This window comes from Pundamilia nyererei, unplaced genomic scaffold (assembly GCF_000239375.1).
Source record: "Pundamilia nyererei isolate P.nyererei 1_Seehausen unplaced genomic scaffold, PunNye1.0 scaffold00024, whole genome shotgun sequence".
In the NCBI taxonomy this organism is placed as follows: Eukaryota; Metazoa; Chordata; class Actinopteri; order Cichliformes; family Cichlidae; genus Pundamilia; species Pundamilia nyererei.
The window spans coordinates 4,381,128-4,403,787 of record NW_005187425.1 but is presented as its reverse complement, the minus strand read 5'-3'; the positions used below and the strand labels follow the sequence as shown (position 1 = coordinate 4,403,787).

General features: G+C 39.1%; 1 protein-coding gene across 1 annotated transcript in view; it reads right to left on the bottom strand.

The window, feature by feature from the left end:
* Positions 1-9,470, bottom strand: part of LOC102208394 (E3 ubiquitin-protein ligase NEURL1-like) — a 34,612-nt gene extending 25,142 nt beyond the window's left edge. Inside the window, exons 1-3 of the mRNA XM_005727463.1 lie at positions 9,193-9,470; positions 3,235-3,476; positions 644-965 (exon numbers count right to left, since the gene is read on the bottom strand). Of these exons, the coding sequence (XP_005727520.1) occupies positions 644-965; positions 3,235-3,476; positions 9,193-9,226 (598 nt within the window). The 5' untranslated portion in view covers positions 9,227-9,470. The remainder of the gene's footprint in view (positions 1-643; positions 966-3,234; positions 3,477-9,192) is intronic.
* Between the last annotated feature and the right edge of the window lie 13,190 nt (positions 9,471-22,660).

Here is a 22,660-nt window from a genome sequence, read left to right as displayed (position 1 = left end):
ACAATCACCAATCCAAACACACTTGAGATGGTTTAGATTGATGAAACACTGCTGTTAATAATTGGGACGGACCGGTTTGCTTCACATTTCTTTGATGTAATGACCCTTTAAGCAGCACGGCAGAATTGTAAGAAAAGATTTCAGACATTTTGAAATTCTCCCTTCGGGGAAATTTCTTTGATACTAACGGCCATGCTAACTATACAATCTGCCTAATCTCCCACCATCTTTTTCCACTGAGCCATTTGGCCGGTGTGGGAAAAGCAGTGCAGCTGTATGTAACATCACCTTTTAATCACTTGATGAAAAAGCAGCAGATGCAGAGTGTTTTTCTAGTGGCAAAGCATTACACCAAGAACACAAAGAGTCTGCAGCAATGCTATCAACTCTGTAAGTGTCTACCCAGGCAGAGAGGTGCTGTGAGATAACTTCTAGCTGATGTTTAACAGTATAATGTTTACCATTTCAGCTTAGCCTCCTTAATGGGTCTCATGAGCTAATGCAATATCATTACAACAGCTGTAAATAGAGCACAAATCAAACTTAGAACTGGCAGGAATATGAGTAGTTTTAAAGGTTTTTGGGAGTAAATAAAATATTTGAGATAATAAAACGTAGACCTGCCTCTGAATGCATGACTCACCTAGCAGTTGGACCCCCCTAGTGAGGCCATAGACGTCTATGAGAGCCCAGAGGGGTTCTGAGACATGTACCCCACTGAAGAACAGTATGGGGCTGGAGTCGTTGATTCGATAGAACACCCGGCCCTTCTTATCTACCCAAAACGAGATGACGTTTCCTTCATTGGAGAGCTCCTCTGGAAGTGCTTTTGCCCAGAAGCCACTTTGGGAGACCAGGTCAGGGCAGGCATACTTGGGCAGGGTGTCTGGATTGATCCTTGATGGGTCTTTGGATGTAAAACCAAGACGTAGAGCACCACTCCAGCAGCACTGCTTTTTAGTGATCTGGAGAGAACATATTTTAAATCAATGAAGATAATTTAATTAAGATAAATATGCAAGATACAATATGAGCTAAAAAGAATAAAGCCAAATTTGGGCCGGCATAGTTTCTGCTGAGTTGCAGTGATACTACCTGCACTGCACTGTGATTAATTCATGACATTCAAAGCTTGCATTTGGGTAATTTTTTACCTCCACCCAGTCATAATTATAGCTGCAATTACCTTTAAAGTGGTATGACTGTGTTTTGTCAGTGCCAAGAGCAGCTAGTCCTAGATTATTGTGAAATGTGACTTCTTTATGAAAACGGATAGAATCCAAAATGTTTTGCCTGATAGATCGGAGCATGTTAGCACCATGACAAATGGCCTATGGGAACCATTAGAATGGCAGAAACATGTACTGGGCATTAAAGGCATATACTATAAGAGCATTAAGATTAAAATATTGTCCAGAAATATCTAGAGTCTACAGACACATATGCACTTGTTGTGCAGTGTCGCTTTGAGTTTAAGAATGTCACCATGGTAAAAATGTCCAACTGATGATAATCATGTCCAACAGCTTATCTTCTAGCATGCCAACAGCTGATGATTACACCACTGTACCAATTGCAAGCCAGTATACCAATTAAAACTGGTAAGGCTTAAATTAACCACTATGGCTGTTAATGTGTTTGAAAGATGGATATAACAACGGTGACATCACCCATTGTTTAGTGAAGTCTCATGGTGAAGCCTCAGCAGCACGTGGAAGACATTACAGAGAAAGTGAGTGATACCATGCTACTCAATACTCACATGTGACTGGCAAGTCATTGGCCCATGAGTGTACTCATAATTTACAAAATTTACTTCAGGTTTTATTCTGTTTGTTCTGAAAATAGCACTTGTTCCAATACAATCATCCAGAAAGTGGAGGCTGTTTACTACAGGAATAATTTGTACTACCAGAGGCACTTCCACCTTGGCTTCACTTTTCAGAACAACAAGAAGCAACATCCATGTCTTGTCTATTCCTCAAGCCATCAAATTTCTAAACATGGGCAACACATGGCCTGCCCAGGTGGTTTAGCCAAAACAACCTCAAGGTGCAATGAAAGTGTCCCTACGTATTGAAAAAGATGTGTTTGCTCCATGTTGGTGTATGGAAATGTGATCGCAAAAGAATTTCTCTGTGCGGGCAAATAAACCTTATTAACGTTATCGCTCACATGTGGTCCACAATGCTGTAGCCGATGGTTGTCTGCTTGAACTCTCCTGCACTAATTCAATTCACTGAAGTGGACCTCTCAACCATGTTTGTGCTGTTTGTGCCTCTTGGAGCATTTTGAAAGAAACTATCTGCGAAATAATATGGCCCGCTGCATGGCGAAGCCTGTCTAAGCAAAGCTAACATCGAGGCTTTGAAATGTGGCTACATCAATCATTTACATAGAGTTACTGATGTTATTTTTACTTATCTTGAGGAATTTAATTTGGTTTGGCTGGATAAGTGCTTAAGAAAATAGATGGACGGATGGGCTTCTATGTCTGTAAGTTTCATGCCAATTTATCCAATAGTTGAGATATTTCAGTCTGAACAAACAGACAGCACAACATTCCCATCATAGTGCCAAACCACTAGCAGGGCTAAAAAAACAACTTATCACTTTCAAGATTGGTTACCTTGGTATGTTTATCACCTGCAAACGATTTTTGTCTTATTTCGAAGCACTATTTACTTTGCATTTACTGTGCCAGATAACAGTGTTCCTCACATGGCAGTGCTTGCCCTACTCTCTCACATTCGAGACATAGATGGCCTGATAGGTGAAGTGGAAACTTGTTCTAAGCTGCTGCCGCTTTGGCCCACACAAGAGCACAGAGAGGAAAGAGAGAAAATGAAAACAGGAGAGTGAAGAGCTGGGATGAAGAAAGGGAGGCAGACAGGCAGGGAGAAGAAAATGAAAACATGCTAACAGAATTAGAGGGACAGAGATAAAAGAGGACTACTTTTCATCATACTCACAATTTGGATCTTCTCAGTAATTGACTGTAATAATATCAGAAAGTACAAGATGTGCTAATCTATGGTTTTGTAAAGTAACTTTTTTGTTACAGGAAATTATGAAAATGACAACTAGTTGTGCTCTAGTTCTGGTGTCGGACTTTGGACTCATTGTGCAATAGGTCAATTTTTAACCCAGTCATTTTCTGTGTGTAGCATACCGGGGCTCCAATAGTAATTATCCCTGTGAATACAAATGGCATTCGAATAGTGCATCGTTTACCTTCAGTCGAACCTGCTCATATACAGCGATAGGTCTGTTGCTGAAGGTGATGGCATTGCAGAAGCTGGCCTGTCTCTTGACAGTTCTCTGAGACATGTCCATGACGATCTGCGAGCCCTTGGTGCTTGGGTGGAAGAGCAGAGGGAAGGAGGACAAATTTCCACATGGCTGGATGGGAAGGCAGCGCTTGGGCTTGTGGTGATATCGGTGAGGTCCTGCTGGAAACGGTCCATTTAGGGAATCTATGTGAAGAATGAGAAGCGTAAGAGTTGGTTATTTTGGTCAAGGGTTGAGGGGGAGTTAATTTTCTTGGGGTGCAATTTACAGTAAAATACCCAAATATTAGATTACATTTGACTGCAGTATTGAATCAGGCTGTCTGTACCACTGCAGGACCACACTGGCTGGTTCATTCTCCTGAATTATCCAATTTGGTAACAAAAGCACTCAGAGAACCCAACTTTCCCCAAAGGGCAAGGGCTTTAGTTGTATAGTGTTGTATTGAGAAAATAAAAAGCGTGTTGTATAGCTCTCTCCATGCCCTTTTTCCATGCCCATATATATGATATTTTGCAAGGTCAACTTGCAACAATGACGGTCAAGTCAAATGCTTATCCAATTTTGGTACTCCAAGGCCTAGTATATTGTTGTAGAGTTTAAAGATGATCCATAAAAAGAAATCATGGGTAACATAACGTTTGGACTGATTTTCACATTTGGTGTGACCTTGACCCGATTTTCGCAAAAACTAAATCAGCTTGAGCTCTTGTTGGTAACTACCGTCATGAAAAATTTGAAAATGAAATCTTAAAAACTTTGGATGCTAGACTGCTAACAAAGAGACAGACAGATAGACAAACAGAAGCAATTACATTTATTTAAGCAATTTAAAGCATAAGTCTGTTTCCATCTTCTCACGGTAGCACAGTAATAGCACCTGTATTGTAAATTAGAAGCTAAATGTCCTTGGATTTAAAAAACAAAACAAAACAACAACAAAAAAAAAAACAAAACACAAACCCAACAGCACAAAGACAGACCTGCTCTCCTGGCACCGTAATTTAGGAGAACAATGCAGCTGCGAGAAGTCTGTGCAAAACACTCTCATTTCAGTAAATGGTCATTTCCGGTAACACCGAAATCTCACTTTTGTTATTCTACATCTTTCAAGATAATCATCTGATTTGTGTTGCATTTGGTTTTCTTTTTTTTTCTGTGGAAAACTTTTTGTTTGATAATCAGCAGAAAGCGGTAAAGGAAGCAGAAGGAGGCGGAGGACAAAGAAAAAAAAAAGATCAACTTACACACAAATAAGACCACAATTAGCCAAGAAAATGACCTTTGGGATCTTATGGGAGTTCTTGATGCGTGTATGTTCAGTTGGCCAATACAGTATATTCCAAGCTACACTAATAATAGTGAGGAATGGCTGTTAACATGTTATTTCCAGTTACGGCTCGTGGTTTAATGAGCATATATCAATCTTATCATAAGTCTTTATGTCTGAAAGTCACGTACACGCGACGCTACAAAATCAGTGGTGCAAAATGTGAGGCATTTATTGTGATTTGTAAGTCAGAGGAAGTGGTAAAAAAAAACAAAAAACTCCACAGGTACACAGTGAGTCACACCATGCACCCGGGTTTCTAGATTTTTTCCCATGTGAAAATGTGAACAACTTGTCCCACTTACAGTAACTCATAAAAGAGAACCAGCTTTTTTTTTCCCCCCCCAAACGTCCAATCTCAAAGCCTTCATAATCATGATTCACACGGACTCCCTCTCATTTGGATCCACTCTCCCCATTCTCATTTCCTACATTCCTCTTCAAAAGGACCACACCAAGGTCACTGTGGTTTTAATGGAGGAGGTGTTTTCTCACAAACTTTGGCTCAGTCAAAACCCAACTTTTTATTCTACTGATAACACAAATAAATTTTATCTCACGACGCGATTTGATACAGATTTTATTCCATAAAACGCCGACCTTGTCTACAGCAGCATTTCAGGGTTTTAAAATACCATCGAGCACAAAGTGTGAACAAAATAAATAATTTAAGCCTCATTAACGCTTCTTCATCCTCGGGAACTGGTTGCATTTTCGCACCTAAACTTGGAAGACTGTGTATGAGCAGCTTGTGTTTGTCTGCAAGAGGAGAATGTGAGCCACTGCTGAAAGACAGCTATTTTTGCTCTCCTTTAATTGACCTTGGAAGGTCAAGAGGTATATAATGCACCACAGAGACAAATCAGTTAGGACTGCCAGGATTGGAGACGAGTCGCCATGTGACTTCTGAGGCCAGGTTTAATAGAACATCACAGCGTTCTAATTTTAGGGCAGAGACAGAGATTTGAGCAGTAGATGAAGACATGATTTATATTTAAAAAAAAACAAAAAAACTTGTCATAGTCAACCCTGAAAAATAATTACAAATGCTGTCAAATGGGAATCGTTGTCACATATTTCTGTCCAGTCCTGCCCTTCAAATCACAATCAGAGAGCCTCTGCCAAGTGTTCTGTACTCAGCACAGTGTATTTAGTAAGCTTTTTGCATGCTCTTGTCAATGCTGAACAATGCTTAATTGTGCTCTGTGCACAACAGTGGTCTTAAATGAAGTCATAACAAACCCTTCAACCATATTGCATCCATGACGTCGTGTCAGACGTGATGTCTTGGGGAAAACAAAACAGCACTGCATTGTACTCCATCAAAGACCAGGCTTGAGAATAGAATAGAATATTTCCTGTTAGGGTTGAAAACAGAAGCAACACCTCACCTCACTGGCCCTGCAGACCGTGGCGTCTCTTATCCTCCACCATCTAACCAGAGAATCCAATATATTCTTTCATTTTTGCTATATTACTACCATTTCTGCTGCTGTGAAATTGAATTCTACAGACTTTCTTTTTTTTTTTTAATCAGCTGAAGGTTTATTTCCACAACCCAGACATCCTGTCAGGGGTTTACAACTTTCAAAGGACTATATAAACTATGAAAGTCAAAAAAGTAAATAAAAGGATAAATAAAAATACCACATTTGATTTACTGTAGATGACAACTGATTAGAGCCAAAAGTGCTGATGATACAATGGTTGCTGAAGTGTGTTTAAAAAGTCATGCAACCCGACGGTGACGTCAGGGTAACCACCGACCAGAGCCCTGCCACGATAAAAGAGAGGTGCCATGACAAACGTCAGATGAGCAACTTAAGGATAATGTTACTTAATGCACCACCGCACACAATGTGACTGCCTCTGCTGTCATTAATTGGAAAAGACAAACAGTGCAGAGACAATGAGTGGCCCTGGCCAGTGTCACCTGGCCTCCTACGCTCCTCTGTGTTTTATCCTGAGGCTTGGTCTTACTAAGACGCCTCAGCAGAGGCCCTAATGTGGTGTGACGTTAGTATCAAGGCATGGTGGCCCCTCAAATGCATTCTAAAGAGCTCCAGGGCACATTTAGCTTTTTCCACATATGTCATAGCTGGCGTTGTTTCAATAAGAGATAAACATTTGTGATTTAAAAGTTTTTAAACGTCTTACCAGAGAAGATGCTTTGTATGAGGCCTCTGTAAAAGGGCTGCGCCTAGTTCAGGTTTGACAGGACCATCACTTGAATCTGTTTAAGTGGGTTTTGTTTCCAATGTTAGATCAATTCATTGTTTTTAAACTGCTTTATTTAAAAAACCTAAAGGAAAGCCTATTTTATTTGTCATGAGCTAACAGGTATACATGCACAGTGTTAAAGATGTATACTGGACTGTAACATGATGTAAACTTTGGGCTGGATTAGTTGTTTGCTCTAGAAAATTATGAAAACATGTCAATTTCACAGCTCAAGGTGATACCTTGAAATGTCTTGTTTTTATTTTCTCAGCAACAGTCCAAAACCGCCCAAAAATGCAGTGTTCCTATTTGAAAACATCGAACTAAAGAATTTTTAAGTAAGAACAATGCATGCCAGAGTCGTCATGAAGGTTTACCAAACGGGGAGGAGTGAAGGTTGAATGATTCATGAGCCCTTAAACTGGAGGTGGGCCCTGCAACGCGACAGGGATTATTAAGGTTTACATTTTTAGGACCCCGATTGAACACATGGCTGACAGCCAAGAACTTCTAGCTGTGCCCCTGTCTGCACCTGTATTGTGTCACACCAGTGGACCCTACAACTGAAGCTGGAAAAGGGATCACATGAACGGGTTCATCTGGGTGTGCTAGAAAGCACTTGGTATATCAAAAAGTACCAAACTGCAATTGTAAACTAAAGCAAGATAATACCAATATGGAAGAGAGATGAAACCAAAAAAATTATAATATGGATATGGAACGTAAAAGTTAGAAAAATAGGATGGGCAGGTTGGTGCTGATAGACAGTGTTGGAGACCTGAATAAAAAGTGAAAAGGAAGACTGTAAACTCTATATAAGTTATCACCTTCATTGTACCACCTGAACAGAAAAATGAACCCAAAAACTGTTGCTGTCCTAAAACATTTATAGCCAGAGACAGTGGAAGATCATTTGTGCTGGTATAAAATTATTTCTATCCAATTTAGTTAATCTGACTTGAGTTCACTGAAATATAATGGTCACAAATTATCAGAAGTACAAGAGAATGCCAGGTTTCTATCAAATAAGGCCACACAGACTTGTGGCATTTACTGTATGTGGACTGTTTACAATAACTAGGAACCAAAAACCACAGAGCATTCAATCATCTGGCAAATCTTTGCTGATGTAAAGCAACTGAAAGCTAATCAAAACACTACATCCCACAAAAGACATAGTGTAACACTAGAACTGCATCAGTTAGGCCCCCAACAAGATGCTATTAATGGGATTCTTATAATTCAATTTACCTGATGGTTATATTTCTTTATTAGCTACTTCATGTTCTTCCATAAAATGACAGAAAAGAGCGTAAACTCATCAAAATTCCCTGCCCGTCAACCATCAGTTCATACTCAAGGTTATTAAATTTAAGATGAGTAAGCCACAGAAAATCTGCAAACCATCACATGTGAGAGGCCAGAGCCAGAGAACTTTCTACTTGGTTTACTTGGGAATTAACTGAAACAATCACATATCCAAAAGCATTATGTTTCTGGAGACTGAATAATCGATTCAAAGTATTGCTTCAGCTCTACCCTAATGCCTGATACATGAACTTTTACTGTGCCAACTTTAAATTTAAATGCTTAATCTTAATAAAACAGCACTAACGAGTTAAACGCTTAAAAAAACAAAAGACCACAGTCATCTTAAATTCATTTAGTGCTCAGTATAGTTTAATAACAGGTTTAAGAAATTTTACTAAATGCATGTTGTGTGTACTTATATCAGTGTCAGACTCCCAATAATCATTCAAAACTAAACGGGGTTCTATATGACTTTTACCACTGAACGTACACCTAAAAAGTGAAACAGAATACAAGCAAAAAGCAGAGGAAACAAGATACCCTGTACCTGCTCACTATTACAATTTCAGACACGCAGGTTCATTAAAAAGAGGCAGGAGACTCTAAAAGTGTTAGGCATCAACTAAAAGCAGAGATAAATAAATAAATAAAAAATAACAAGCAGGTGGGTAAAAAAAAAAAAGTTGAAGGCTATTTAATCCTCTAACCAGCTCAGTTCAGTTTGTCCTGTTTGGTTTCTTTTGCTGGAAGTCGGTTAATATGTCGCAGAGGATTTTCACACTTAAAAAACACCAGTGTCTTTAATCCTAAACCAGTCGTGACTTACAAATGGTGCTTAAACTTGGCCAAAGCGGCTGTAATTTCACTTCTCCTTTATTTTAGGCTCCCAGGACGCCTACAGTTTTCATGCACACTGGCTTAAGCTGCACAAGCCAAGCCTACAACTCGTTTATATCGTCTCCTCTTATAATATTACAGTTGTGGCGCATAATAAACAATCGGCACACGCTCTCCTGTCCGGTGACGCCAGATGCCCTTACCGTAAAAGGTATTCCTGGTGATCTGACCTCCCATGGCTGGATGCAAGGTGCTTTCACCTCTCCCTCTAACTGCGACCTGGATCCACAGTATTCACATTCAGCCTCGCGTCCTCAGCAGCGACATTATATGGACACCACACTGTTCACACACGCACAGGGGGGGAAAAAGAGTCCCGACAGTGATTCAGCGTTAGGTTGTGTCTATCCAAAGATTCATCGACATCAAGCAGCAGCTCACAGCAACTAACAGATCCAGCACGCAGTGGCTCACTTCAGTCCGCGCGGAAATTAACATAAAAGGTGGTAGTGGAGGTGGAGCTTCACAGGACTATTGACGCTGTAGTCACCAGAGCAGACTTCAAGAGCGTTAACTAGCAAGAAATAGTTATTATATTCCCAGATTATATAGACACTTAAAGCACAGTTATCTCCAGTACAGTGTTCTGTTCACATTGTACGACTGCGAGGAATCACTCATCCAACAAAGAGCTTGTTTTGTTTTTGTTTTTGAATACTTTTTATTAAACTGTAAAATTTCTAATCATTTTCATAATCATGCTGTGTCCTCGTGTTCCACAGTTCGTGTAGTGGCTGTTGCTGGTGCACCACAGTATATCAAGCACGTGGCGCTCGGTTTTCCACCCCACTTGTTGCCCACCATGTGTGCTGTCCCTACTATCCTTTCATCTTCCTCCCCCCCCCCCCCCCCAAGTAGGCAATTTACATTCCCATGGAGAAACTCACTGAATTCAATAGATGGTAAAATAAAAATTGCAAGGAAGAATATTTTCTGACAGTGTCTGATTTTTGTAGTTGTTTTGGCATAAAAATCCAGTTGTGACCTCAAGCATCCCTCTGGAGGATTAATCCACTTGATCAGCCATAAAGATATGTCACACAGCTGGAAGAAGTTCCTTCCAACAACAGGTTAAGGAGTTTATGTTCCTCTAATGCCAACATCTGTACTCAGAGCAGCATTTCAAGATTTACTTGGCAGTGTGTATGAGGATAAATACAGACACTTTCTGATGGGTCTTGGCAGAGGAGTTGCCATGATGACCAGAGCAAGACACTCCTGGCTTGAGGCTCAATGTGATACTGGTGCTGTGAAACAGGGAGGCCATGTAGTATATTAGGTTTATTTGAGAGCTTTGATTGATCTTTGAGCTGGAAAAGTTTTTTTTATGCATGCAAGCAGATCTCAGAACAACTTTCATTCAGTGCAACATTTTCAAATTTCCAGATCATGACTGGACTTTCCACCAGTTAAATCAAAGGGGGTGATCTCACATTGAAAATGTTAATATAACTGACCTTTTTCAAATTAAAGTAAAGGAAGAGCTTGTTGCACACACATCTCCAAAGTGTCTGGCTCTAGACATTCAGAGTTGGCATGCTGGCCATGTTTCCCAGCGGGCACCTCTCAGGATCTGCCTTATTGTCGCTTTAGCATTTATATAACTTGTATCAGCAGCCAGGCCTGTGAGACACTGTATTGGCTCAGTAGCATGGGCTATATTCTTGTGTTGTTTATACAAACTGATTGCGGTTTACTTGACTGTCTGTAAGCAATTTCCAACGGGGGTAAAGCCATATGACTTGGGGTTTTTCATGCAGCATTTTACATCGTCATTTTCTATGAAAAGTGGTCAAAACAATTTTATTTGTCAAAGAAAGCAGAGATAAACTAAAAGTATCAAAACAAAATGTGTGAACAGAACACTTAGGAATTTATAGCATGGACCCCGTAGCGATCGCAGTCATGCTTAATGGTGTATGACATGCCACCTGATCACTGGGCTGTCAAAAAACTGACTGGCTGTTCTGTAATACAAGAAGAAGTGCAGTTCACTGTGAAATGATAAAACGTGATGGTTTGTGTCCTACGGTAATAGTTCAAAACTGCATGCTGCTAATCATGCACCATGGAAAGTTGCCAAAATACCTAGCAATTGCAAAAGATCACTTAGAAAATACAAAAACCCCCGAAATGTGTGTTATTTGTGTAAGCTCTAAGTAGCACCCCATACCTAACCTGTTACGGTGCCGTGATGTGTGAGTCATCTCATATAAATGTAATGGCACAACCTTATATAAATAAACAGACTGATATATAGCTATGGTATTTTTGCAGATGTCTTTGTTGCAGCTTTGCATGGCTAGAATACACCTTTGTTTTACATACCTATATTTGTTGTTGTTGGGTATTTCTATTTGTAGTCTTTGCATCTCTTTGTAATAGTTTTGCACCTGTTTATGCCTCTAGTACACTTTTCCTTTCTAATAATAGTGTATAGAGACATATTGCCCTTATATTCTTATGTGTCTATATTCTAGTTTTAAAAATACATATATATTCACACCTTTAGATTTAGATGCTCTGAAATTTTATTTTGATGTGCACTAACTGTTGTATGGCCTATATTTGTATAGCGCTTTACTTAGTCCCTATGGACGCCAAAGCACTTTACGCTACATTCCCAAATGTCAGTAAAGTTGCCTTTCTCTTCTATTGTATTCTTTTCTTCTCCAAGTCTTTGTAATTCTGTTGTCCACTTTTATAATTTGGTAGTTGTTTTGCATCTTTAATAAGCCATCATGCATGATTTTAAAGTCATTCTGCAATCTTTTTTTTTTTTTGGCTCTTTGTATTCATTTTTCTAACTATTTCTAGACGGTTGCATCCCTTGCAGTCATTTCTTCTTGCAACTCTTTGTAGTTGTTTTGGATCATGGTGTAGTTGTTTTGTATTTCTTTGCAGTCACAATGTGCAGGGTTGTTGTTTTTTGCATCAGTGTTCATTATTTTTGCAGACATTTTGCATATTTTTGTAGTTGTTTCGCGTCTTTTATTAGTTATTCTAGATGTTTTAAGTGTAATTTTGTATATCTCCAAAATATGGTTCTTTGTACCTCAACTCTTGTAGCCCTTTTGCATCTCTTTGTGGTTGTGTTACAACATTTCACATCTGCAGAAATGCACATTGCATCCATTTTCTTAGTTATCTTGTGTCTCTTTGTGGTTTCATGTCTCTTTTTTGCAATTACTTTGCACCCATTCTAGTAGTTGTGTGTTTATTTATAGCTGTTTGTTACATTTGTAGTTGTGTAAATGCTGTGGTTTGCTCTATGTCTCTTTGTAGTCATTTTCAAAAGAAAAAAAAAGAACACTGTTTTGCTTCTCTTTCTTGGACCCCGGAGCAAGTCCCTGCTAGGTTCAGTAATCCCTACATGGAAGTCACAGAATGTGGCTTACATTTCAGAACTGGCTCAGTTTGCTTAAATACAAACACTATTGAGATTTTTATTATTACCTAGTTCTTTGTGCAATAGCTTTGAACCATTCACTCAGAATTGGATACACACTGTATACCCTGACAGAACAGACTGACACCTCCTCCCACAGTAGATTATTTGTAGATGGGCGCCTGGCAGGCAGCAGCTGCCTGGTGGGGTGTGCTGGCGTTGGGCCTCCACGGACATCTTGACAGGCTTGTTTGAGGGAGCCGTGTGCACTCTTGCTCTCTTCTGGGATGATCCATGTTGAACAAAAACACCATTCAACTCAGAGTTTGGATCCTCGCCCGGGAGCCATATGCAAAACATTACAAAGCAACACAAGAGCATCATATGATCCTCAACAGGGGGGTGTCGGGAGAAAAGGAACCCCACCCGGCAGGCACGTATTAGAGGTGAAATATAGGTTGTCACATAACATTGCAAAGTGACACTGACATAGGAAAGATACCAGCTGACTTTTTTAAAACTAAAGTGTAGCTAGAAGGCAATCACAGCATTCATTTAATCGCACCAGAATCCCTTTCTCTGTTGGCAAAGAAGTTCTGCAGAAAGATTTATTAGAATTACAATCACAGTTTGTAAGAAGTTGTCAGTGTACCTACAGGCGCTGCCAAAATGTGCAGATAAACAGAGATTCAGCTGTTCTGCAAAGAAAATAGGTACACAAAAGATCCTAGTTTCTCTTCCATAGTTCATTGCCTCACTTTACGGCATTACTCAACTGTGTTTCAGTGATATTTATCATATCATGTGGTCCTTTTTACTTTTCCAACACACTTTTTTTTGTGTTTGTTATCATTATATCACAGCATTATGTGTTCTTTATTTTAAATGGGTTTTTTTTAGCCTGGCATTCAGTGGTGTTAAGTCATCCAAAGACGGAGTAACTGAAGGATTATCTATGAGATTATGACCTGTGAGACTACGGATCAACTCACTGAGAAGCAAGCGTCTCAATATATGAGATCACTGAGAAGTGTGGATAACAATCCACACTAATCATCTAAAAGCTACTCTAAACAGCAGCACAAGAGCATCTTTAGCCCGTTTTACACAGAATCATAGGCTTTCAAAGTGTAATTGCTGTTTACATGCTACCAGTCTATGGATAATAAAATAAGTGTCCAATAGCACATCTTTAATCAAACTTCTGGGTCAAATGTCTGTGTAGGTTCTCGGTCCTGCAGGTCATGGTAGTCTTAAGAGCTTGAAAAGAGCGCAAGTCCTGGGTTAAATTCTTTCCATGTCACTAATAGGCAAGATGAGGATAGATGCAAGGAGTTGCCTCAAATCAATTAGAGTGAATTTTGCTGGATTTACTGGTTCAGATGTTAAATAATATTATTATTCTTAATGCTTTGCATAACTGGTCAGATGAGATTATTAAATATATTATATTTGGAAATAAATACCATGTGACTGTATTACTCCTACTGATTATAAGGGAACTGCTCTCACGTGTGGTGCTCTGCATGGCAACATATAAATACAGAATTTCCACATCAATATTTGCTCATGTAAGCCTGCATTATACACTTACATCAAACAGACAGGGTGTTATTGTTTCTTCTCTCAGTTTTTTTTTCACTTTTTCAGGAAGACAATTTTTAACTCAGTGGCTTGAGTTCAGCCAATGCAACAGAAGTAACAATAGGTCATTTGGAAAAAACAGCTGAAAAAAGTCAGTAGTTGGATGAAATTTTTAATTGTACTCATCTCTAGAGATCATCTGTGGTGTCATAAAACATTTAGTAGGAGTCCTTTGCTCTCTGTCTGCACAAGTTATTATTTCTTTTAAAGAAAGGAGCAGCTGCAGTCACCGGGAACAAACTTGACATAAAACACCTGCTAGGTTGTCAAATGAGGTGTTTTAAGCTTCATGAGTGTGTTATTGAGTCAGGAAGGTGCCTGGTCACGAACATGATCTCAAGCAATAATCTTGACATGACTGCGTAAGGGTTCCTCTAGACACACCGGTAAAATTGGGCTGCCTCGAGTGAGCAAATACAGCAGTCCGCAGTGACAGCTCTTCACATTACGAATGTGGAAATGAGCAGCAACAGCAAGTTTGGAGAGTAGAAGCACTCAGTCGGATTACCATATGTACAAACCTGTACAAAAATTTAGGATGTTGCATAAACTGCAAGTTAAAGCGACGTAAAAGCACATCATTCAAACGCTATACAGTACAGTGCAAAAGTCTTGAGCCAACCCTCATTTCTTCATATTTTGCTTCCAGGGAGCGAGACTTTCTTTTTCCTTTTTTCATGACCATTTTCACCTAATTTCACCAAATTCAAAGGATGAGCCTGTGTTGTGTCTACATGCATAATAGTGAATGAGCAGTATCAGGAGAAAAAATCTAGGAAAGCTCTCACATGTGACCTGAGAGATGCATCTAGACCTTCAGTTGCTCTGTCTACTGTTCACAAAAAGACAATGGGCTCAGTAGAAGGGTGGCTGTGAAATACCATTCTTAAGGAAATAAGAAAAGGCTGAAGTATCACACAAGAACTGGACTGGAAATCAGTGGCAGCCAGTCTTGAGGAGGTGATGAATCCAAATTGGAATTTTTTTTGGTTCAAATCATCTTCAGTATGCACAGAGGAGGCCAGGAGAGAGGTATGACTGTGAGTGTCTACCATCTGTAAAACATGATAGAGGCGCTGTCATGGCTGCATTTCAGCCAGTAGTCAAAATGGAGAAAAATTATGAACACGGTAAATTACTGTCAGATTTTAATCCACCATGCAATTCCATCTGGAAATCATCTGATTGGCAATGTCTTCATTTTTCAGATTGACAATGATCCCAAACATGCTGCCAATGTAAAAACATACCTGGAGCTAACAAACACACAATGGAACACTATCAGTCATGGATTGCTTGTACCCCAACATTATTCAAGCAGTGTGGGATCATCTTGACAGAGAACAGAACAAAAGGGATCCAACATCTAAAGAAGAGCTTGGAATGTCCTTTTGAAAGTTTGTTGAAGAAAATACAAGAAAGCTTGCCTAAGAGAATTCAGGCTGTGTTGAAGAATAAAGATTGACCTTCGAGGGTTTTTAGAGTTGTACAAACTCTGTGTTTCTACTGTATTTGCAGATATATTTGCACATGCTTCCATAATTTGTTGCACTTATGTACCATTTTCCATGCAAAATGTAAAAAAATGGGACTTTTGAACAGTACTGTATCTAAAAAGAAAACATATTATACATGGAAAGTGGAAAATATTATTATTTTTTTTTTGTTTTTTTTTGTTGTTTTTTTTAAAAATCACTTTAAAGCTCTTGTTTGTTCTAAATTTCACCACAAAAAACAAACTAACAAAAAGAAAAAGAAAAAAAAACAGCTAGAGCTTCTTAGCTGTTCTAAATATTGGCAGTTTCTCTGTCTGCTCCAAAAAAATCAGTGGCTCAACCTTGCACATTTCACAATAATACTATCCATTGTTATATTGATTATGGAAAATATTAACTAGACCATGACTTGAGCTCTGACCTGAGAACTGCTTTTATTTTGACTTGACTAAACACTCCTCACCCTCCTCATTCTCCTCCACACTCCTCCTTGTATTCCTGCATTCACACACATCTCACGCAAAACTCCGGTGACATTTGAATAACCATCAAATAGTGATTTAGTTACATGTCATTTTTTTCTGAGACTGCTGAGGTTACTAATGGAGCTGTCATTTACAGCCACAAAGCAGAACAAAATGGCCAACGCATTTCTCAAACCAGCTCGTGCACCATAATATGTATTTGTAGTCAAACAATTGCGCTGCAGGTCCAGTCATTATCCCTTCAGCTGTTCTCAGTGAATGTGCTTTGTCGTTAAAGGGACCCCCAGTCATACCAGACAATGTCACCAGGGTGCTGCAGAAAATAATTAGGTATTCAGGGAATAATTTAAATCAGATTTTTTCTCTCTCCTTGCAGTTTGAGAATTGGCAGGGAGTAAACTGCACAGTATTAGTCATAGCTTCACTTGGATTCTGACAGGTGATTGGATAATGACAGTTAATGCTGTTTTCTGTGGTTGACTTTGAACTATACTCTTCGTAAAATCTACACTGAACACTGAACAAGTACTGCATGTGTGAATATCCCATTTCTAATGAGAGAAAGGCCCTGCTGCTGACCTCATGCACCAAGAGGGATATTTTCTCAGTGAAGTCCCATTTTGAAGTCTTAAGCAGAGCATTTCAGCAGTTGCTATGGTGTTGGTGTTGGTATTTTGAAACCGGATGTGAAAAGCGAAGGATGAATCTGACTCAGAAACCAAGGGACGCTGTACACAGTAGGTAAGTTGGCCCATCCTAAAGCATACCCTGCTTTATCCTTCCTGATGTCTCCACTGGGAAAATTTTCAAAATAAGCCACAAGCAGCTAAGACCATGGACTCGTAAGGAAAGCTTTTACCGAAATGATAGATGAAGTAAGTAAGATCTTGTCACTTTTACTGTGTACATACCGTTTTTTGGCAAATGGCCTTTATTTGTATAGCGCTTTACTTAGTCCCTAAGGACCCCAAAGTGCTTTACACTACATTCAGTCATCCACCCATTCACACACTGGTGATGGCAAGCTACATTGTAGCCACAGCTGCCCTGGAGCACACTGACAGAGGCGAGGCTGCTGGACACTAGCGCCACCGGGCCCTCTGACCACCACCAGTAGGCAACGGGTGAAATGTCTTGCCCAAGGACACAACAACCGAGACTGTCAGAGCCGGGCTTGAACCGGCAACCTTCCGATTACAAGACGAACTGCCAACTCTTGAGCCACGGTTGCCCCATGAAAAGACAATATGGATTCACTTGATACACATTGATAAGCTGATACCAAATGAAAGCTGCTCTGTGTGTGTAACAGTAAAACTAACCAAATGAGCCTCTTCATTGTGGAAGAAATATGTTATTTTCACAACACCTGCACAACTGTGTGTCCCAACTGTGTACAGACTTCACCTAAGCTAACCCTGAAGTAACAAACAAACCCAAATCCAAAAAGCCTCAATTCCTCTAAGCTCAATAAATAAAACTACAAACAATGTCAGGCAGAATAAGTGGATGCAAGTCAGCCATGTAAGTATTTGACAAGGTTTAGAAGGGAGCTGCGTCAAAAAAGTTTTATTCTCCATCAGTCAGCCACAACATTAGAACCACCTGCCTAACATTGTGCTGCCAAAATAGCCCTGACAAGCCGAGGGATGGACTTCTTTGCAAAACCTCTGGATTTTCCCTGTGGTGTTATGCACCAAGACAACTGCAGCAGATCTCATCTAACCTACAGTTGCAGTTAGAGGTGTACATGTACTTATCATGGGCACAACTGTTAGAGCAATTTGGGGCTTTTAATGATTTCTTTGAACTGTTCTTTTTCCAGAGTAGAATGATTATACAGCACACTTTTAATGACTTTAAGAAAACAAGAATTGGGTGAAGTTTAAATTTTTGGCAGGATTTTCCACACAGAGTCAAAACCATAAATACAAGCTCAAACACATACCCCACTAATATTTACTTGAATGTTCTTTAACAAGTTGCACCTTGATCAGATGCTTTTGGTAGCCATCAACGAGCTAATGACAATTTTTTGGGCAGAACTGGTTGATTTAAATTTAAATTGGTTTCCCAGTTCAGATTCAGCTTTATGCACAGTACTTGTTCTTGATTATTCAATCCACTGTCCAGTATGCCATGTACCTAGCAGCAAAACTGTCCTGGAGCACGATGCTACCACCACCATGCTTGACAGTTGGTACAGTGTTCTTAGGTTTGAAAGCTTCAGTTTCACTCCTTCACACATAACTCTTGTCATACTGCTTTCTGTGTAGTTCCTGAAGATCCTAACCAATTTCTTCAATCTTTTTTTTGCCTGACCATAAAAAGTTCCTCCAAAAAGGCATTTGACTTGTCTATGTGGACAGCTGAGCTTGAAGGTGTCAGTTTTGGAACAGGGTCTTTCTATTTGGTCTGTGCCCTCTCACTGCATATAAACTTGGTTCACTGTGGAAATTGATGCTGGTGTGCTAACAGTTTCCACTACAAGGCAGGCTGGAGCCTCAGCGGTTTCTGGGTTGCTCCAGAACATCTTTATTAATTTCCTCTCATTTGAAGGTGACAGTTTGGGTCTTCTTCTGGACCTTAGCAAAGTGGTGACATGGCAAACTGTTTGAACTGTTGAACTTGGAATCTGTAGGTTTAGAAATAGTTCAAAGAGATTGTCAAAATTTGTATAAACACTAACTACAATTCTTCTCGGCTCTTCACTGAGTCCCTTGGACTTTCCCGTTGTTCTGAGTGGTAGTCAGTCCAAAGAGTCCTGTCAAACAAATCATTTTTTATGCCGGCAAACAGAGAAGTAACAGTTGTAGTCAATAATGAGCAGTCACGAAAAGTTAATAGGCCTTGGTCTTGCCCAGTAAAAAGACACTGTAGAACCTTCAGCACCACTTCCTAAAAGATTTAAGTTAGTGTACATGTATATATTTTAGCCTGTGTGTATAATTTTGACCCTGTGTGGATGTGAGAAAATCCATAACATATTCAGATTTGTTCACATACCATAAAGATGTATGCTGTACAATCATTCCACTATGAAGAAAGAAGATGTTAAAGAAATTATTAAAAGCCCCAAATTACTATGGCATTCATGCCCATGAGTGTATTTACTTCTGACCACAGATGCATACTACCTAACGAAGAGCAACAACAACATATTTAGATATATAAAGAAATGCACAACAAAATCCAGACATTAAATCATGGCTATTTAAATGTCAAGACATTCACTTATAGCTGCAAAATTAAACTTTTATCTGGCTTTAAGATGAATGTTCTTCACAGACACTGCAAGGTGGAGCAATATTGCAAAACACAGCTCTGCAAAATAGTCTCCACAACCTTAACGTCACTAACAGCAGATCCTCACTTACCAAGCTGAGCAGCCACAGCACAGAAGTAAAGAGGGCCACAGGTACATACTGGAACAGCAGAGCAATGGTGATTGCACAATCTCTGAAACGCTCTACAGCGCATAATTTATTACATTTGTTGTCAGCCTCTCATTTAGATTTTCTTTCTGATAACTTTGCAGTTGGCAATGCTGGAATAGGAACTCTTTCTGAAGAATATTTCACCACTGAATCAGTCTTTCCATCATCCGAAGAGATGTGCATATGCATATGAATTTTGGAGACAAGTTAATAGGAACTGTTTCTTTGAAAAGAATCTCTTTGTGATCAGCCAAAGTCCCCCGTCACGGACTAGATTTTCTAAAGCCTGAAAACAAAGCCCAGATGAAGTGCAGAAATCTAGTTTAATTTCAAACCAATTGAATTACAACATGCTGAAAGGTTCTATGAAATTTTTCTCCAATGCTGAACAAATTTCTGCTCATTCTAGCTTTAAAAATAAGTTGATTTATAATACTTGAGCGATGGCTACTTTTAAGGCAGAGCTGAGGAACTGTTCTTTTATTCTGACCACATTACCATATTTTTAAAAGCACATAATGCTAAACACCTGCTGACATATTCTGACAAGACCGTGTTGACAAAAGAGGAAAAACAGTAATTGCAGATGCATGTCCTGGATTGTTCCAGAAACCCATCTGTCTTAAAAAAGTAGACATTATTGACAACAAAAAACAGCAATTTTCCATATAAAAGTGGGTTATATAGTCAATGTAGTCAACAGTTTCGTGGCACCTTCTCATTTAATGGTTTTTCTGTATTATCATGACCATTTACATTGTAGATTCTCACTGAAGGCATCAGAACTATGAATGAACACACATGGAATTATGTAGTAAACAAAAAAGTGTGAAATAACTCAAAACATGTTTGTATGTATTTGGTTTCCTTTAGACCTCAGTTACCAAAAATTATAGACTAGTCTGCTATTGTTTAAAATCTTGTGCCATGACTCAACCTGTCTCATGGAAATATTGGCCTACTCTTACTAATAATAAGCTAAGATGGGAGGGTCTATAACAGCCACCTGGGCTCCCAGGATATAAAAACTCAGATGAACTGTTCACTGTCTCTCTTCCACGAACCCACTTTGGTGTTCATGTCTCGGATGATTAATGTTAATAAATACTCTTTTATTTAAGTAAATCTCTTTTGTGGTCCTTTGAGCCAGTTTGCGACAATGATCTTCATTCAGTTTTAAACAGACTTTCTTTGTGCATTAAATTCATCAAAGCGCATTCAGAGCCTCTCCTAAAAACAGTGTTTTTTTTTCACTCTTTTTTTCGAAAAGCAGCACACACCTGGTATACTATACCTGTAGAACTACAGAACATAACTTACCTTTTTTGTTTTGTGGTGTTTTTCACTGTAATTATTGCATTAATACACTAAGAAAACAACATCGCTTTCCACAGTTTTAGCTCTCACAAACTGATACTTGATATACCAGTTCGAATTTGATCCATTTTGACATTTGACCACAGAAAAATACCACAAATGTAATTCTTTTAACCTGAAATTTGACACTTTTTCTGAAGTGATTGCAAACACACAAAATATATAAGAAATTATACTGCTTTTGTCTGCTTTTGATCTGAAATAGGGCGACATGGCGATCAAGTGGTTAGCATTGTTTACTCACAGCAAGAAGGTTCCTGGGATCTTTCTGTGTGGAGTACCTGGAGTGAGGTTTCTCCAACTACTTCCTTCCACAGTCCAAAAATATGCATGTCATTTTAATGGGTGAGTCTAACTTGGCCATGTATGTGTGGCAGGTAAAGTGCTGTAAGAATGTGTGATCAAAGTGTGAGTTCTAGTTAAAAATAAGACAAGAAAAGGGCAATATAGCACATTACAAGCGTATGCTGGTGCCTGTGATTTGCAAGCACCAATATACTGAGGGAAGTACCGACAATGTAAGAAAATAATCTAATAATACCAAAAACAAATTAGAATCCCCTGATTCTAACTGAGATTAAAACAGAGATGAAAAGAGGGGCTGGGGAGATCATACAGGTAACATTATAAAGGTACCTGAGCTGCCATTTCACTGAATGTGGAAACAAATGCAAATACCACATGTGAATGCACAGATGAGTCTGCAATGAGCAGGTTTTGTGTTGATTAATATTAAAATCATACTGATAATTAAAAATGGTACTTATGAGGTTTTTATTCTAGAGAAGTGAGGAAGTGTTTAATGGTTGTTTAATGGATGAATGGTTATATAATAAATCCTAACAGTCCCACAATTTTCCTGCCATCTTCACATTTAATGAAAGATAATTAAATCAGTCTGTTTTTTATTCTTTAATGTCTTAAGTATAACAGGACATGTTATTGTGTGAGAGTACATTTTTTTCTCCAAAAATGTATTTTTCTGTTTCTCCAAAATACACGCTCCTGCTCTCTGAAACATCACTTAATAATTAATCATCCATTTATAAATGTCAGATAGCCTATTTACACATTCTAAATTAATCAGTAGTTCAACATTTTTTCTAAACACTTATGAGGGAATTCTTGGCCTGAGTCAAAAGCAAGGTTGGCGCTCCAGCAACACTTGTAGTATGATGAACAGCTTTATTACTTTGACCAATGTGTTTTGGCCTGCGGCCTTCATCAGGGTCATCAAAGGACATAGCCTGAAATGTGCCAGTCAAATAATAAAGCTGAAATTTATACTACATGTTTTGCTCAAGCGACCTCGTTACACCCCTGTTATTCTTCATGCAACTTGGAAGAAGGCGAAGTTGAGCCACAAGGAGGAGTCTCTACCTCCTCCTTTTTGGGATTGGTTTTTGTAATATATATTATAGCTGGGGACATTTGCAGCTGGAACAGAAGTAAGGCAACAGAAAGCATCTGGATAATTTAATCAGATCAAAATCATGTTTATATGCAATGGTCGTAAGAGGGTGATAAAAAAAAAACAAAAAAGGATTCTGTTTTGGCAGAGGCCTCCTTCTGTTCATGACCCATGACCTATATATATATATATAACATCCAAGAATACATTGGGAAGATGGCCCCAACTGACCGAGTGCTCAGTGAATACCTCAGGCAGCAGAGACCCAAGAAAGAGGAGGGAGACGAGGAACCATCATGGAAGGACAGGCCCCTGCACGGTATGTACCACCGGCAGATAGAGGAGGTGGCTGATATCCAGAAATCCTACCAGT